The sequence below is a fragment of the Lissotriton helveticus genome, chromosome 3_1, assembly GCF_964261635.1.
Source record: "Lissotriton helveticus chromosome 3_1, aLisHel1.1, whole genome shotgun sequence".
NCBI lineage: Eukaryota > Metazoa > Chordata > Amphibia > Caudata > Salamandridae > Lissotriton > Lissotriton helveticus.
The window spans coordinates 1,837,232,585-1,837,250,125 of record NC_136061.1 but is presented as its reverse complement, the minus strand read 5'-3'; the positions used below and the strand labels follow the sequence as shown (position 1 = coordinate 1,837,250,125).

The 17,541-nt window shown below is 41.5% G+C and overlaps 1 protein-coding gene across 1 annotated transcript in view; it reads right to left on the bottom strand.

The window, feature by feature from the left end:
- Positions 1-10,301, bottom strand: part of LOC144824332 (mucin-2-like) — a 166,420-nt gene extending 156,119 nt beyond the window's left edge. The window contains exons 1-2 of the mRNA XM_078683449.1: positions 10,265-10,301; positions 6,316-6,580 (exon numbers count right to left, since the gene is read on the bottom strand). Of these exons, the coding sequence (XP_078539575.1) occupies positions 6,316-6,580; positions 10,265-10,301 (302 nt within the window). The remainder of the gene's footprint in view (positions 1-6,315; positions 6,581-10,264) is intronic.
- Between the last annotated feature and the right edge of the window lie 7,240 nt (positions 10,302-17,541).

Here is a 17,541-nt window from a genome sequence, read left to right as displayed (position 1 = left end):
CTGGCTCCCTGTTTTGAAGTCCCAGGAACAAAAGGACTTCACCCCCAGCTTCCCTGAACTCTGCTGAGAGAGTTCTGTCCCTCCTAGAGTGCTTGATCCAGTTGTGGGGCCTCTGGAGGTTGGACCTGTGCTGGGAAGCTTGAGACAAAAGCTTGAGAGACTTTCGAAATTGAAAAGTGTCGCATCGCTCGCTTGCGGAGCGCATCCCCGACAGTGCGAGAAGTTTCCCGCCGCTACGGAGGTCGAGATCGTCGCAGCGCCTGACGCCGCTGCCAGAGACGTCGCATCCTCCGTTTGCGGGACGCACCAGACCGGTGCGGGAGAATCGAACATCGCTGCGAGTATCGTCGCAGAGCCTGTCGTCGCTGGGTGAGAACGCCGCACCGCTTGCTTGCGGACCGCATCACGTCGCTGCGAGTGTCGTCGCAGAATCATCGCATCGAGGAGCTGCGAGAGAAAGGATCACCGCTGGACCGCGCATCGTCGCCCCGGAGATCGTCGCAGCACCTACGAGATCGTCGCATCGTGCCTTTGCGAGAACAGACTTCCTACGGAACCTACGCACCGGAATCCATACAAGTGGCCTTCCTCCCCATACAGACCGGATTCGTCGCAACACGCCCGCTGCTGCAGCGGGGCTGTCGCATCGCCTCCCCAGGGTCTCAGGAGCGACGCATCGCTTGTTTTCCACCGCACCAGCTTCTGCTTTTGGAACTTTGTTGCAACTAAAGGTACTGTGAGTAAACGTGACGCAACTGTGAACTTTTCACGCAACTGTGGTTTGTTTTTACCGCAACTTGAAGAACTTTAACGCAACCTTAAGAACTCTTTGAAACCATATTCTTGAACCGTGTATGTTGGATTTTTATCGTTTTGGTCTTGTGTAGTTTTAGAATAAATACCTTTATTTTTCTAAACTGTTGTGGAATCAGTTTGTGGTGTTTTCACTGTGTTACTGTGAGTGTTGGTACAAATACTTTACGCATTGCCTCTGATTAGCCTAGACTGCTCAGGCCAAGCTACCTAGAGGGCGAGCAGGGGTTATCTTAGAGAGTTATCTCCTTGTCCTGACTAGAAGCAAGGGTCCCTATTTGGACAGTGGTACCTACCTCTGCCAACTAGAGACCCCCAGATCTAACAGATGCATTTCTAACCAATCACTAAATAGAGATTTATTTTACATATACCCCATGAAATGAATAAAATAGACTTGAAGGGTCTATTGCTAATGATCATGCTACAGCTGGCCAACCAGACCTGTGCTAATCAGCAAACTCTCTGGTATGGAAGTGCAAAGATACAGTGGTTCAGTCCGTTAAAATTTTACGAATTTCATGTGAAAACTGTTGAATCTCACAAAGATTGCGAAGGACTACACAGGTTCGGCCTCCGCATGCAAAGTGCTACTTCTGTGAGCATTTTGCATTTAGGTGTAGTATGAGTTGACACCCACGAGAAATAGCTAAGCATGTGAACCACTCACATAAAAGTCTTACAAATTACCAGAAACTACTAATACTTGTGAGAACATTTTTTGTGACTGCATAGTTGTAGTAAATGCGTGAAATTCCCTGAGCTACAGGTTTGTTAATAATCAGGAACTCTTCAGGATTATGTTTGCATAATGAACATTTAACTCACCATCGCTGTCTGACTGACAATCAGAACGGGTTCTTTCCACAATGACCCAGAGCTTAAAATTAACTGTAGCTCTGCTAATAAGTTACTCTAAATCAAAATAAGCATTGGTTAAGCCAATAGGTTAAGCACTGACTTGCAGCCTCTTTGCAATTCTTGCAATGTTTTATCTTAGTTTTTGCAAAACATTATTGTTCAGGAAGCTTCCACGCCCTTCCGAATTTAGCCAACAATATTGTTTTGATCTTAAAAAAAAATACACATTGCAATAGCATTCCCCGACACTTAAAGAAATATAAACTTAACTAATTTGTGTGTTGATGTGCTCCTTGTGAAAGTGTGGCAAGCCACAATTCATAGTGATGCCAGGCAATGGATGAAATGGGCTAACACATTTCCTCTTAATGCAGGCTGGAGTGGGTGGAAGAAAAATTTGATTGACCGAACCACAAGCTAATAGGCGAAGTCTGTCTGGAAACCCATATCAAGTAACTATGTTATACACATATTGCTTGTAAAATGACAAGGTCTTGGCTTACACAGACTTTAAGAAACCAATCTACTAGACATTGGCTGAAGAAAGAAAGAAAGAAAGAAAGAAAGAAAGAAAGAAAGAAAGAAAGAAATAAAGAAACAAAGAAAGGAAGAAAGGAAGTAAGAAAGAAAGAAAGTGAACTTATAACATTATTGGAAAGAGACAGGAGCTGAAAAAGCTGTAATGTACCCTCTTGCTCCCATATGGTAGAAACGCTCATGCAATCATATCAGGCTCTCCATTCAAGGCCAACACTAAAGTAATAATAAAGTAAAAACAAAAACACTGGCACTGAAGGGATGTGCTCCTTGTGAAAGGGCTAAAAACAGTCACTCAAAGCAAATCTAGCCAGTGGCTGAATTAGGCTGACCCATGACATAACAATAGACCAATGGATAAAAAGAGCTGGCTGAAAAAAACAAAAGGTCTTGGCTAATACCAGACCTAAAAACGAAGGTGGCTACAACAGGAAAGTGGTTGCATTTCATACCCAACATTAATACTTACAGGGGCTAATACCCAGTGGATGCCATCAAATTAATATTTTGGTCTCATCTGATTGCAGACTATGAAAACTTTGAAAGACGTCATGTCAATTATTATTCTCCAGGGACTATTGTGGAATTTGAAGAGGACCTGCATTCTGGTCAACCTTGCTGGCACAAAACCCTTATCACATACTGCAAAGAAAGAAATTAAGCTCGCCAAAAAAACACATCTACCAATCATTAAGATATCTCCGGCACGCGCCCAACGACAAAACCCAATTGGAACTACTACGGAGTGAAAGGGCAGACTTGAAAAATCTAAAAAGAAAGGTCAATAGAGTCATGGTGGAGGAATTCTGGGCTAGATTATTTGCTGATGCCAAACACAACAACAGTGCCAGATTCTGGAACACCATAAAATAACTCATTCATTACAATCACAACGGCATCTCCTCGAACATTGCAGAGGACGATTGGGTAAAATATCTAAAATCTCACTTCAAAATAAGTACGGAACTTAGGGAACAAGACCTACATACTCAAAAAGAACCAGATCGCCAATTGATAACCAAGGACGGCGCCGAAAGAAACATCAACAACTTTGAGAATACAAGGGGCGGCTCACCAAGGGAGAATCTCCAGAGCCCTCATGCAACAGCTATTAAAAGGCAGATAGGCAAGAGGAGAAGGGAAGAAGCTCCTGGTCCAAATGGAATTCCACCAGCATTATACAAACATGATGCAATATTCTGGGCTGAAGCTTTGGAACCACTATTTAGAGAAATAAGGATGCTAATCATTCTACCTAGCTGCTGGAAAGGATCAATCATTTCTCCAATCCATAAATCCGGTGGAAAGTCAGTACCACAAAACTATCGCCTAGTAGCTTTACTAGAAAATGAAGCAAAATATTTCGCTGGCACATTACTAGAAGACCTCCAGGCATGGGACACTGAAAAATCTGCAATACCCCTACAACAGACTGGGTTCGTAAAATCAGTCGGAACATTAACCAATATCCTAAGTATGGCAATGCTTATGGATAAGGCTGAGGCTTCGCGGTCAACCCAATACCTATGCTTCATTGACTATAAGGATGCCTTTGATCACGTTAACCGCTCTAAATTATGGACCAAACTGCACAAATGGGGGCTGCCACAGTCCCTACTAAACTTGCTCACAAACTTACATACAGATACATGGTTGCAGGTGAAATTATGCAATGGATCTTCCCTGTCAAGACATATACCTACGGACAAAGGTTTGAAACAGGGTTGCGTCTTGACACCGACTCTGTTTAACCTTTACATAGCCATCTTGGTACCACTCTTGATCAGGCGTAATTCACATGCCCCAAAATTAGGAGACATTCTGATACCTTGCCTCCTGTATGCAGACGATATAGTCCTGATCAGTAAAACAAAAGTAGGGATACAACATCTTCTAAATGTAAATATGGGACTTCTCCAAAGTAAATGACCTAACGCGACAAAATGAGAACTATGATTAGCAGGAAAAAAGGAGACAAACCAGAGCCTGGTTCTGGGGAAAAACAAAAATCGTGGATACGGCGGAATACAAATACCTGGGAGTGAAGCTGGGCACAGGGGAACGCTTTTTGGCTCAGAAAAAAAGTATCAGGCGCCAAGGCCTAATAATGGCTACCACGCTAAAAAAACTTAAACTCAAAACTGATGGGACCCTCGATCTTTCCCTTGATTGAGGTAGCCCGGGCTAAACTACTGCCAACAATTACGTATGGCAGCGAGGTCCAGAAAGGCAGAGACCCTAAAACACTAGATGCTACAGTAATAACAGTATACTGGGTCATCTTTGGGCTGCCCCAAAGATCAGGCTTGAATTTGGCATTCAAAAACAAACAGTTGCCAGACGAGGGGCCTTCATCATTACGTGGGAGAAAGTGCAAAAAGCTCTGCACGGTACACTCAATGAGCAGCTATGGAAGGAGTTACAACAACACGCCAAATCACCTGCCGCAGAATATCTCTACAGCAGCTTAAAACGATGGGGCTATGTCAGCTTTGGGAAACACCAACAACTACCACCATTTTGAAAAAACTAGTGTGGAAGACAGTGAAACCTCTTTCCTTGCTGGAGGACCAAGCTGCATTGGCTAAAAGGGCCCACGGCTGGATGACTTTGAAGTCATACAAAGCTGGCCAGTCAAGGCTGCTTCAATCTGGGCTACGGCAAAAAAACTAAAAGTTCTTTCATGAAGTATAAGAGAGAAAGCGGGTCCTTTGTGCCGGTTATGTGGATCAGCTCCTGAAAATTTGCTGCGTCTGCTGTGTTCCTGTAAAAAACTCCTCAAGGAACGGAAACAAATGCTGAAGCAACATTTGCTCTGCTGGCATTTTTTAAACCCAATGATCCACAACTCAACTGCTGCTTAGTGAAGTACCTGAGACTGTGTGAAAGTAAAATGCCGGAGAAGCTGATCTAAGGAAACCAGGTGGCAAATATATGAGTGACTCCCTAAGGCGCAGCGAAGAAATTCTCCCCACTTAAAAAAAAAACTTCCTTTCGGATGGACAAGGTGGTCAGACTCCCCAGCAGTGAGAACACGCCATACGGAGTTGATGGTACTTCAACTTAGGGGTTAACTGCCAAGGTCAAAAGGTCCTCAAACAGGGGGAGGGAAATCTGCTGACGGCCTGGAATGCTGCCTGCAGGACGCGGACGGAAACCAGACTTCTTAACGGTAAACCTGTTTAACCAGAAAAAAAAATGTTTTTAGAAACTTTTTAACATAACATCCACGAAGGAATGTGAAATATATGTATTTATTTTGCTTTTTGAATATGTTGGCTTTCTGCAACGGTTTTAATTAACTATGCCAATAAATGTATCACTTATCACTTATTATGGTCAACCTTGCTGGCAATCTTGATCATGAATTGAGTAGAATTACTGATCTAAGACACTGTGCCATTTTGTTCATTCAGAGCTGGAAGTCTCACAAACTCTTGTATTTCACGGTGCTACTTGTAGTAAATGCTATTTTCATGGATTTCTAGTAAGTAGTTGTGATTTGCACATGGACTCCTAAAAGTTGTTAGTATGATCCTTTGATTTAAGCATATTCCATGAACAGGAACATTTTAGAAAATACATTGCACACTATAGTTTATACTTATGTTAAAAAGGACAGTGCATGTTCTTAACATAAGGCATTACCAGATGTTTGCTTTTGTGAGTTTGAGTTTGAAAATGCGTCTACCATCAGACTCTGTAAGGTGTCCCTTAATTTATTTAAATGTTTTGCTAACGTGTCAATGATTATGCTGAACGTTATGAGTTATGAGTGCACCTATATGTCTTCCAGATAATATGGAGAGTAATCAAATTAAGATAAACCAAGAGCACCCCATAGTACTGAATATGTGTTTTCTCACAAAAATGCATTTGATGAGCCCGGTTTGATTTAATAGACTCCTGTTTTCTTTTCTCTAATATTCTCATGTAATTGGCTTTTTTGTTTGTTCTAGTAATTCATATGGTGTTGACATCAAAACAACGGAATGGTCATTTAAAGCATCTCTTATTATATAACAATACTTTAGGACCATGCCAGCCATACCCTAGTCAATGCTATGGGTACGTCATCAAATGTAGATCAAGATCTAGACTTACATGCTATGGTTCACAGAAAGAGAGGCATTCTTGAGCTCCAGGAGGAATTCAGAAATGTACACCGTGATGTCACTGATGATGGGGTAGCCGTTCTGTTCAGAACGACCAATCTGGACCTGGAAGTTGGTGGTGGCATTGTAGCAGTCTTTAGCAAAGAGGTATCTGCAGGTCCCCGGAAAGTAGAAGATCTTGCCATCAAAGGTCTTGTAGTGGAAGTTTCCCCAAGTGCTGCATACTCCGTAATCTCTAACTGGTTCTGGAGACGCTGTGAATTCGATGAGAGGTGTTAGAAGCTTATCCAGTAAGACTAATAGATCACAATGAACGCTTCCCTATGACAGAAATCATGTGCCTTTATAGGTCTTTGGCCGTAAAAAAGTTAATCACAACAGCAAATCAAAGTACACAGTTATTTTCTTTGTTTTGTCACTCTGTCACAGCAAGTGCACTTTTCTAATAGTGAGTGTCCCGGAGCCATTCCCTTTCATTAACTGAAACTAAATAGCAAATGTGGATGGGCTAAATTATGCTACTCAAGGACGCATTGAACTTTATTAGAGGTATGTCCTCATCGGATGTTAGGTATTTAGCAGCAAATCTTCAGGTGATAAATGGCGGAGGATACCTTTTCTGCCAGCTGCGTACAAATATAGGATCAGATTTACAAGCCCCTTGCGACACTGTTGCGACGCCGTTGTGTCACTTTTATGAAAAAATGGCAGCAGAAACAATGCAGCCAATTTAATAACATGACGCATCTAGAGAGATGTGTCACATTGTAAGCCCTGCGTCACATATTACGTGTGTATAATGTATGCATGGTGGAAGTTCCCTAGCAGAAAAGCCTCGTAAAAGTGAGGCAGTGAAATCTACAAGATTTCACTGCGCCACTTTTAGGACACCACTGCGCCAAAATTGTACGCCTGCTTGAAGCAGGTGTAGGGAGCGATGCAATACAATAAGTATAGGCCTCAACATGCATTGCTGGAGTTGCGTCATGCTTGCGACCTGACTCCAGCAATGCATGACTTTTTGGCCAACAGATGCGTCACAATTTCTGTAGTATTTGTCAACCCTTGCACCATGGTGTATCCTATTGTAAATACGGCACATCCATGGTGGCACAAGGGTTTTGCAGGGAAACTGACGCATCTCTACAGATGCGTCTGTTTCTTTTAAATCTGCCACATAATTGTGTCATTAGTACTGTTTTGCTCTCACCCCATTATTGACTTTTTGGTGAGCTTATTGCAGAGCGAGCTGCATACAAGATGCTCCTACTAAAATATGCTTCGATTTTAAGACATTTGATAGAGTAAGCTTTGTGCACATGTGCCCTCGTACCCACTGGACACTATCTTTCCTGTTTACCCCCAAATATAAATAAATTATTCCCATCAAGGCCCTATAGCGTAGCTGCATTCGGTGTGCGGTTTTCTTTGCAAATGGACTTGAAGCATATGTTGTTATTATTCTTAGAGCATTTCCAATCCACAAACTCTGTAAAAATTGATTTCCTAAAAAGAATGACCTTCTTCTGTTGCTTGAGGAATATCCGCATGCCATTTTGTAATGGAATATCACTTAGAAACTGTCTTAGGGCCCTATTATGAGTTTAGCAGTCTTGGATTGGGCCACCACACCAGAGCCCCGCTCCAGGACCACCAAACAATACTGAGAATGCCAGCTGGATCTGACTGGAATCCAGGTCGGGCAGTCCTGCGGAGGCAGTGCCGTGCTAAGGCTTATATGTGAGCCTTTGCAAGGCACAGCAATGGGAACACCATTGCACGTTTCTGCACAGCATAGACTGTGCAGTCAATGCACTGCAGGAACTAGGGGTGCATGCACACATAGGGACACACCGTGTGCTCCACTGCATGCCTCCCAGGTGCAGAGGCAACAAGCTCACCCCCATGAAAACTGTGGCAGTGTGGAAACTCGTAATATGCTTGGCAGTGCTGCAGCGGCACCGCCAGCATATTGCAGACTCAGACTGCTCTGCCACTGCCAAGGGATTGATGGAACTCCATGAGCATGCAGGTGATTGCAAGAACATCAAGGATCTAAGAATAGTCTAATGACAAATGCATAGTGTCCAAAATATCTTATTTCTCAGCCAGTGCAACTTAGTCAAGATATGGGAAGTATGGGTGCAGTAATTCATTACCAAACAAGCAGCTGAGTTTTGAATGAGCAGATGTATGATCCAAAATTAGTTAATAATCCCTTAAGAAAAGTAGTTAATAATCAACTCACAATCATCATTCTGTTAGAAATTGAAGTTTCTGGTTGACAGAGTACACACCGTGTCAGAGAAGGAGAAAATCTTTCTAAAAATCGTCTTCTAAACATTCTAGTACCTTAATAGGGTCATTAGAAGTAGCGTCTATGTTTCTTCAAGAACACAACTTCTCAAATGTCTTCCAATTATTTGAGTATGATGCCAATGTGATGTTTCCTGAACTCTTAAATAAACATACCTTTTTTAGAGCTTCCAAGTAGCCAGATTAAAAACCTGAAATGCCTTAAAAGTCACGAGAGAGGGGCGTGGCTAGCGCCCGAGGAAGATGGCGGCTTTCCCGTAGCTTGCCTGGGGAGGCGAGGCAGTCTGAGGGATTTTCCTGCGTCAGCCGTCTCATAATTCACCACTAAATGAAGAACTGACAACCGGAACACTGGCGCTGCAAGGTGATAGCTTTTAAAATCTGTTCAGGCAAGAAAAAGTCTTATTTTTCTTCATCACGCCTTCCCTGCTGCTCTGGTAATCGTCACCGTCACCTCAGTGCTTGTCATGTGTGAGGAAGCGGAAACGGCTTTCACAGCGCTGTTCGTCTTTGCCCTTAAGGTTTTAATTCCTTCACCGGCAAACGTGAAAATTCAGCAACAAAGCTTGTCACATGAAGGCTAACTAATTGATTTAAGTCCTGGCTGTGTTTTACGGCGCAGTGCCCCATTTCTGCCCCTCATTACACTCTGAACCAGCTCAACAAAAACATTTCATTTTACAGCTGGCAGTGTGAGGAAATTCACTTCCATAACGCAATGTTTCTATGAAGCCTGCAATGAAGTATTTATGACAGGAAACTCACCAAGCAAAGGTCAGAATTCAGGTCTAAGGCACAAAGTGAATTCTAACTGCATATTAACCGACAACAGTAACCTGCATGCTGAGGAGATTTATTTTCAATGAACATTGCGTCTTTTTAAAGTAGCATTGTTTCAATCATTTATTGACTTTCACTTACTGAGAAGAGTTTCTCTTCATTGTGTGCTGAATTTCTTCAACAGCAGAATTGTTTTATTCATTTAATGACTCCGGTTTACTGACTTTGGATGTTTCATACTAAATAGTCATGTAGGAAAGTGTTTTTGGTCATTACTTCCATGCGCTTATATTACAAGATTTTGGATGGGCATTTCTGTAACCATATTTCTATGTTGCTAAAATATGCTTGTGGAATTATCTGCATCTCTTCAGTATGTTTCACAATAGAAGTCATATAGAAAAATGATTTTGGACATTACTTTCATGCGCTTGTACTAACAGGTTTTGGATGGGCATTTCTGCAACCTTGTTCCTGTGTCATTGAAATGGTCGCCTGTTTTTCCATTCACTCCTTGTGAGGAGCCTGATTTCATTGATGCTCTGGTACTTTCCTCTTTGCTCTATTTTACTCAGCTGATACCTTCTGTACAACACTGCTTCTTATTATTCCCCTATATTGGGTCTTACTTATGGGTAAATTGCTCAAGGAGTCTTCTCATGCTAAAACCACTGCCCGTAAGTTCCTGATCCACACAGGCTCACGATATCAGTGTTTATCCATGGCTGAGTCAAATACCTCCTCTTCTCAATCCGCTTCTCCTACGAAGACCCTTTCACCAGCAAACACACCCACTACTCTTAGTGGTAAAGCTTCCTCCAAGAGACTAAAGAAGGACCCACCTTCTCCTCCTCCTTCATCAACCTCTTCAGTCACCATGGATTTACTCCTTGAGGAAATCAGGGCTCTACGCCCCTTTGTTGAAGAAACTACTACCACTCTCCAGGAAACCACTTCTACTCTTCAAGAACTTTCTAACAAATGGTTGACTGTGGAAGGTCGTGTCACAACGTTGGAAAAAAATGTGGACTCCTTAAATGCCTCCGCCTCCAAGGTGGACTCCCTCTACTCTCAAGTCTCCAGCCTGCACAAACAAATTGAAAATTTGGAAAATAGAAATCGTCGCAACAACCTTCGCATTTATGGCCTAGTGGAAAATTCAGAGGGATCGGATCCAATTTCTTTCTTTAAGTCCTTCGTGCCTAAACTTTTGAAGCTTCCAGAAAGTCCTCCACTGAACATCCAGAGAGCGCATCGACTGGGTTCTTTGCCACATCATACATCTGCTCCTTCAATGAGTAAGCCCAGAGGGATGATTCTTTACTTCCTTGAATACACAGACTTATTAAAAGTCCTGGCAGCCGCTAGGGCACTGAAGAAGATTACTTGGTCTGGAAATACTTTATTTTTTGTTCAAGACTATGCTAAATCAACTGCAGATCGTCGTAAGGAGTTTTTGGCACTGAGACCCCAGTTACGCTCTATCGGTGCCAGATATGGCCTATATCATCCATGCCTCTTTAGAGTTACTGTCAACAATAAAACTACTTCTTATGAAGATCCACTGAAACTCAAGAGCTTTCTTTACTCCTTCAATGCTGACTCCATGGATACTGCTTCTTCATCTGCTGCTCCATAATATATCTTAGCCTTTGTTACACTTTTGCCATCTGCATATGTGTTCTTCGCTTTGTTCTAAGATGTGCATTTTTATTTCTTCCTTATCTCTTTATTGTTCTTGCAGTTTTAATCTTCTTGGCTCCCTCTTCCTCTTCTGTTTTCTATTTCTTCATCTCCTCTCCCTGGGATTTTCCTTCTCTCTTTGCTTTCCAATTATACTTTTTCTAGTTACTTGTTTTCTTTCATATGATTAACATGTTTCTTCTTTTCACAGGTTGTCTACCCACTACTCCTTCCTCTCCTATGTTCATTAGTGGCTCGTTAGTGCTGTTTCCCTCCTCGCCTCGCTTCTCCTCCGTGAGTTCGGATGAGCGTCATTCCCTCATATGGCCTCCCACCCTCCCTCCCTCCGTTTGACCTACAGTTTATGTAAGTTTTTACTTCTTTCTTTGTCTGTCCTTTTTGTGTTCTATCTTGTTTTCTTCAATGGTCCTTCCTCTCTTCTTTTTTCTTTTCTTGCCCATTCTACACTTTTCTCCTTGCTCGCTCTCTCTTTTTGCTTTACTTCTTTCTCTACCTTTTTGCTTTATTTCTTTACTATTTTTTACCTGATCTGTTATTTGTTTCTATGGACGTTCTGTTGTATTGTAAGCTTTACATGTTATTGTACTATTTTATCTTGTTGCATTCAGAGTTACCTCGTGGAATGTTAAAGGATTAAATAATCCTATTAAAAGACAGCGAGTGTTATCTCACCTGTCTAAGCTGAAGACAGATATTGCTATGTTACAAGAGTCTCATCTTTCTGATGTTGAAACTTCTAAATTGACGAGACTCTGGGTTGGTAATGTTTTCTTTTCCCCAGCTCTAGGAAAAAAGAATGGGGTGGTTATCTTAGTTCATAAAAAATTCACAGTTTCTGTTATCCATCAAGAATCAGACTCTGATGGTCGTTGGATACTTATCAAATTACTAATCGATAATGTACCTTTGGTTATTTTTAATGTTTATGCCCCTGTAAATGTTGACAACACTTTTTGGCCATTTATTTCTGATAAGTTGGTTTCCCTTGATGATGATTATATTATTTTCGTTGGTGATTGTAATCAAATCCATGATCCCATTCTTGATAGAAAATCTCTGTTAAATTTGTTCATTCTAAAATGCATAATCAGTTTACCTCGGCCACCCGTCGTAAACCCTTAGTTGATATATGGAGACTTTGCCAACCTGATCTCCAAGAATTTAGATACTTTTCCCCTCCCCACAAGACACAATCCCGTATTGATTATCTTTTTCTCAGTAAATCCTTAACGCAGTGCACACTTGCTTCAGAAATAGGCTCTATTCTTATCTCTGACCATGCCCCAGTTTTTGTTGACTTTGATCTAGTCCCTTTCTCTCCTCCCTCTGGCAGATGGCGTTTTAATAATTCCCTTCTTGCAGATCCTAAATTCTCTGGTCAATTCAGTTCTTTTATTGCTGACTTTTTTGCTGTCAATTCCACCCCGGACTCTTCTCCAACCATGATTTGGGACTCTTTTAAAGCAACCGCTAGAGGTTTTGTCATTAATTACGTCTCCCAGAAGAAAAAGAAATTCGAGAAACAGTCTTCCCAACTTTTGACTCAAATTAAACAATTAGAACACGCATATTTTCATTCCTACTCGGATGCCTCCTTAAAAGAACTCATTACTGCTAAGATTGCCTTCAATAAAATATCTACTGGCGCTGCTGCTTCTTTTCTTTTAAAAAGTAGTGCTCGATATTATGGAGGTCAAAATAAAATGGGTAAGCTTTTAGCTAACTATTTGAAAATTCGCCGCGACAGAACTCGGATTTCCTCCATAATTGATCCTTCTGGTATTTCTCACTTTAAGGATGATGACATCTTGCAGGAGTTTGTCTCTTTCTACAAAGATCTCTACACCCCTGATTCCTCTCCGCTTCCCTCTGATTTATCCTCTTACTTTTATTCCATCCCTCCTCCGTCTTCTTCCCATGTTGATTTTGCTTCACTTGAAGTGGATATATCCCTCCAAGAAATATCCCATGCAGTATCAGTTTTAAAACGTGGTAAAGCCCCCGGCCCTGATGGCTTCTCTATTGAATTCTATGATCATTTTTCGAAACTTCTTCTTCCGCACATGCTCGCTTTATTTAACTCATTTACTGCAAATGGCTCTTCCCAAGGTACCTTTCAAGATGCTATGATCTGCCTCATCCCCAAAGACAACAAAGATCCTTCTTTTTGTAAAAATTACCGCCCCATTTCCCTTGTTAATACGGATTATAAGATTTTTGCCAAATTACTTGCCCTGCGTATTGATCCCATTTTACTCGAACTTATAGGTCCTGAACAATCAGGTTTTGTAAAAGGACGTTTGTCCTCTGATAATTCCAGAGTTTTCTTTAATGTCCTTAGTAAAGCTTCTTCCCTTTCCTACCCACTTGCGGCCATCACATTAGATGCCGAAAAGGCCTTTGACAGGATCAGTTGGGACTTTATGTTTCGTGCCCTCACTTGGATTGGCTTCTCACCTAAATTAATCTCCCTCATCTCCCTTTTGTACTCCGGCCCTAGAGCTTCTATTTTTGCTAATGGAAAAATTTCTGATTATTTCTCCCTCTCCAGAGGTGTCCGGCAAGGTTGTCCCTTATCTCCCTTATTGTTTATTGTAGCATTGGAACCTTTTCTTACTAAGCTCCGACTAGATGCCCAAATTACCGGTTTTAACCCTGGTCCCCATCAAGTTAAATTGTCGGTTTATGCAGACGACATTCTTTTTTATTGCTCTAACCCTGAGTCCACTCTTCCTGCCTTTTCACTCCAAGTTGACGCCTTCTCACAGGTTTTGGGATATCGTCTTAACCGTGACAAATGTGAAGTTTTACCCCTTAATGTTTTATGTCAACGTCATTATTTCGATCATACTGGTTTCTCTTGGCAGTCAACTAAGGTAAAATATTTAGGATTATGGTTTTCCCCTTCCATATCAGACACTTTGAAGGCTAATTTTGATTATATTACAAAGAAATTGAGTGACTCTATTACTAGATGGCATCCCCTCTTTCTTTCATGGTGGGGTCGTTTGGACTCCATCAAAATGATGCTAGCTCCTATAGTTTTATATTTCCTATCCATGATTCCCGTTCGCATACCCTGTTACTATTTTAAGCGACTAGATTCACTCTTAGTGAAATTTCTTTGGAAAAATAAACCCCCTCGGATCGCCTTATCCTCTCTTAAAAAAGATAAACAATCTGGAGGTCTTAAATTTCCAGATTTTAAGGCTTACCATTATTCTTTCATCCTTAAACAAGCCTCTCGCTGGCTTTCCACTGATACTCCTACTTACTCTCCTGTTTGGCTCACTCTGGAAGAATCTCTCATTTCACCGTTTACTTTTTTGGAGATTCTCGCCTTTTCTGCCAATGTTTCTCTCTTGAAATCCCCTGTCATTGCTCATACCCGTCATCTCTTAACCCCCCTTCTACCCTCTTCCTATCCCTCTCTTACTTCTTTATCTCATCAGGCCATTTGGCATAATAAATTACTGCGCATCAAGAATCGTTCCTTTTATTGGAAATCTTGGCAATCCAAAGGTCTATCTTGGATCTCCCAACTTCTATCCCATAACGCTCCTCTCTCTTTTACAGACCTTCAAACTCAATTTTTCCTCCCCGCTTCCTTTAGGAAACAATACGACCTGTTACTTCCTGCTCTTCTTCAGTATCTTCAATCTCTTCCTTCTTCCTCTGAGATACCTTCCTCTTATTCTACTATTCGCCCACTTTTGGATTCTTCCCCGCCCGCTTCTCTTTTATACAAATGTGTTATGACTTCGCCTCATCGACTCAAATCAAAGACTGAATTGGCCTGGGAACGGGATTTATCAATATCCTGGCCTATCTCTTTATGGGATAAGCTGTGGTTAAAAATACACAAAACGTCCAGAGCTGCTAATACCACTCAGACTCTTTACTTTTTATATAATCGTTTACTTTTCACTCCACAAAAATTAGCCACCTTTTCCCAAGACCTCTCGCCTAAATGTTGGTCCTGCTCCTGTCCACATGCAGATTTACTTCACATGCTGTTTCATTGCCCCAACATTGCTTCCTTTTGGAAAATGGTCTGGTCTCGTTTACATAAGATTTTTGGTTTTACACTTCCTTTCTCCCTTCCCAATGTCCTTTTGGGTTCCCTATCCCCTGATTTACCACTTTCTCCTTCTCACTTTAAGTTGCTTGACCTGTTTTTAGCCGTTGCATTTCATCTCATTACCTCCAATTGGAAAGATTCCACTAAAGTTAGTTATTCTGCTTGGTGGAATGCTATTTGTTTCCATCATAGACTTGATACCAACTATGTTACCCCTGTTTCATTGGCTGTTAAACGAGATATGTTATGGATCCCTCTCACTACCTACCTTTCCAAAACCTCTCCCTCTCCTCAAACTGTTATTGTTAATTACCAAAATCCATCTGATGATGTTCACAAACCACCATGATTTTGCTTATTTCTCTTTTTATTTCGATTTACAAGTTATGTGCTTATTTATTGCTTGCTGTCTATCACACATTGTTTTATTTACATTCATTATTTGCATACAATGTTACGTTTTATGAATTGTCATGCTCCATTCCCCCTTTTATTTTGTTTTCTTTTTCCCTTCCTTGCTATTTCTTTTTCATGATTTAGCTATAGGTGTTTATTGATTCCGTTTTATTATACCTCCTTAAATTTCATTTGTATATCTTTTATGCCTCTCATTGATTGACTGTATTACATTTTGTTTTTATGCTATGTTTTTGGTTTCAATAAACTTGAACTTAAAAAAAAAAAAGTCACGAGAGCATACCTGATCGGAAGAGAAGAGAGCAGAAACCAAATATACTGTTATTCCTGTAGTTGCAATAGAGTCAGAAACCATGCTCTCTTGAGCCAGAATGTGACTACCAGAATTACTGACAATCTCTTGTCCTGAATCTTCTGTAGCATCTTCAGGAAATGGGGGAGATTGTATAAAAGCCCTGATGGCAAACAGAAAGAGAGCACATATATTGATGGAGTAGGTCATTGGATGGGAATGAAAAACATCCCAGCCAAGGTAGATTGAAAACTCTCACCACTTGCTGAAATGTCTCCTTTACCCAGATGAAACTTCATAGAGTAAGTGAAATTTCTGCTTAGACTGGCTGTCTGATGGTTGTCTTGACCCAAATGTGTATTGCTGGCAGAGACAGAAGGACCACTCCAAAGACTTTACTCTGGTCTGTTTATGCATCTTTTGGCAACCTGATTGTCTGTTTTGATGACTACTGCCTGCCCTTCTACGAGAGAAGCAAAGAACTTGAAGGGTAACCAAAGAGAATTATGAATATTTGAGTGCCAGTGTGTAAAGGGAAAATAAGCAGCATAAAGATTAAAGTATCCCCTACCTTACCTCCGCTGCATTGAAATACAAAAGAGCAAGCGGCCCTGAAGAAGGTGGATTGAATCAGTTCACAACCAAAACATGCACGCGGGCGGGTGCCGGGCGAAGCCCGGGCCAAGGGTGGGCCCGTCTGAGCCCGCCCGAGACTGTTCAAGACTGGGCTGGGACGTTTCTTTCTCTTGGTTTTGTATTTCATTAATGACGGTGAAACGTGCCCGTGACTACAGGTCTTTTAAATGTTACAATAGGGGTAAGGTATTCCCTTTATACACCCTACTGGAGTTTTATCCTATTTTACTTTTAAGGCTTTGGGGTTTGTGGTTTTGTGACAGTTTAGTTTAATTTACTTTTATAAAATGTCTAAACGAAAGGGAATTAAAACCCCTGTTGAACATATGGGTGCAACAATCGGTACTTATTTAGTTAAAGCAGTGAGTGCTATTAATGTTGAGATCGACAGGGCCGAACGTCGACTCTCTTTGGCTTTGAATAGTTTGCCGACTCCAATCCAGGTGTCATAGCTTGTATCCCCTAACGTGTGTGGTGAACCTGATAAAGGAGGAGATGAGGTAGTTTCTACCTCGTTGCCCGACGAGCATACTGATACCCTTAGTTTGCCCCCTAGCAGTAGGGCCCCTGCACCGAGAGCAAAAAGAGGATGTAGGAAGCCCCAATTAAAACGGGGGGCGCCTACCGGTAATAAAGGATCTAAATCTGCCCTTGTCCTCAACGCAGAGGAGGGATCAGTAGATTTAAATGTTGGGGCACTAAATGGAATACAGCTGGGTGAGATAATTAATACATTGACTTAAAAAATTGACAGCTATTTTAAACCTTTGTCAGATAAACTGGATTCTCTGACAAGAGAAGTCACCAGGCTGAGTAGGGAGCTAACCCTCCAAAGTAAGTCTGACAAATTAGACTCACTGAGTAGTGAAGTCAGCAGGCTGAAAGGGGAGCTTACCCTCCAAAACAAGATACTTATGGCGTCTAAAGAAGTATTGGTGGAACGCCCTAAAAATATTGGTAATGAAACCACAGAAATAATACCAATAGTT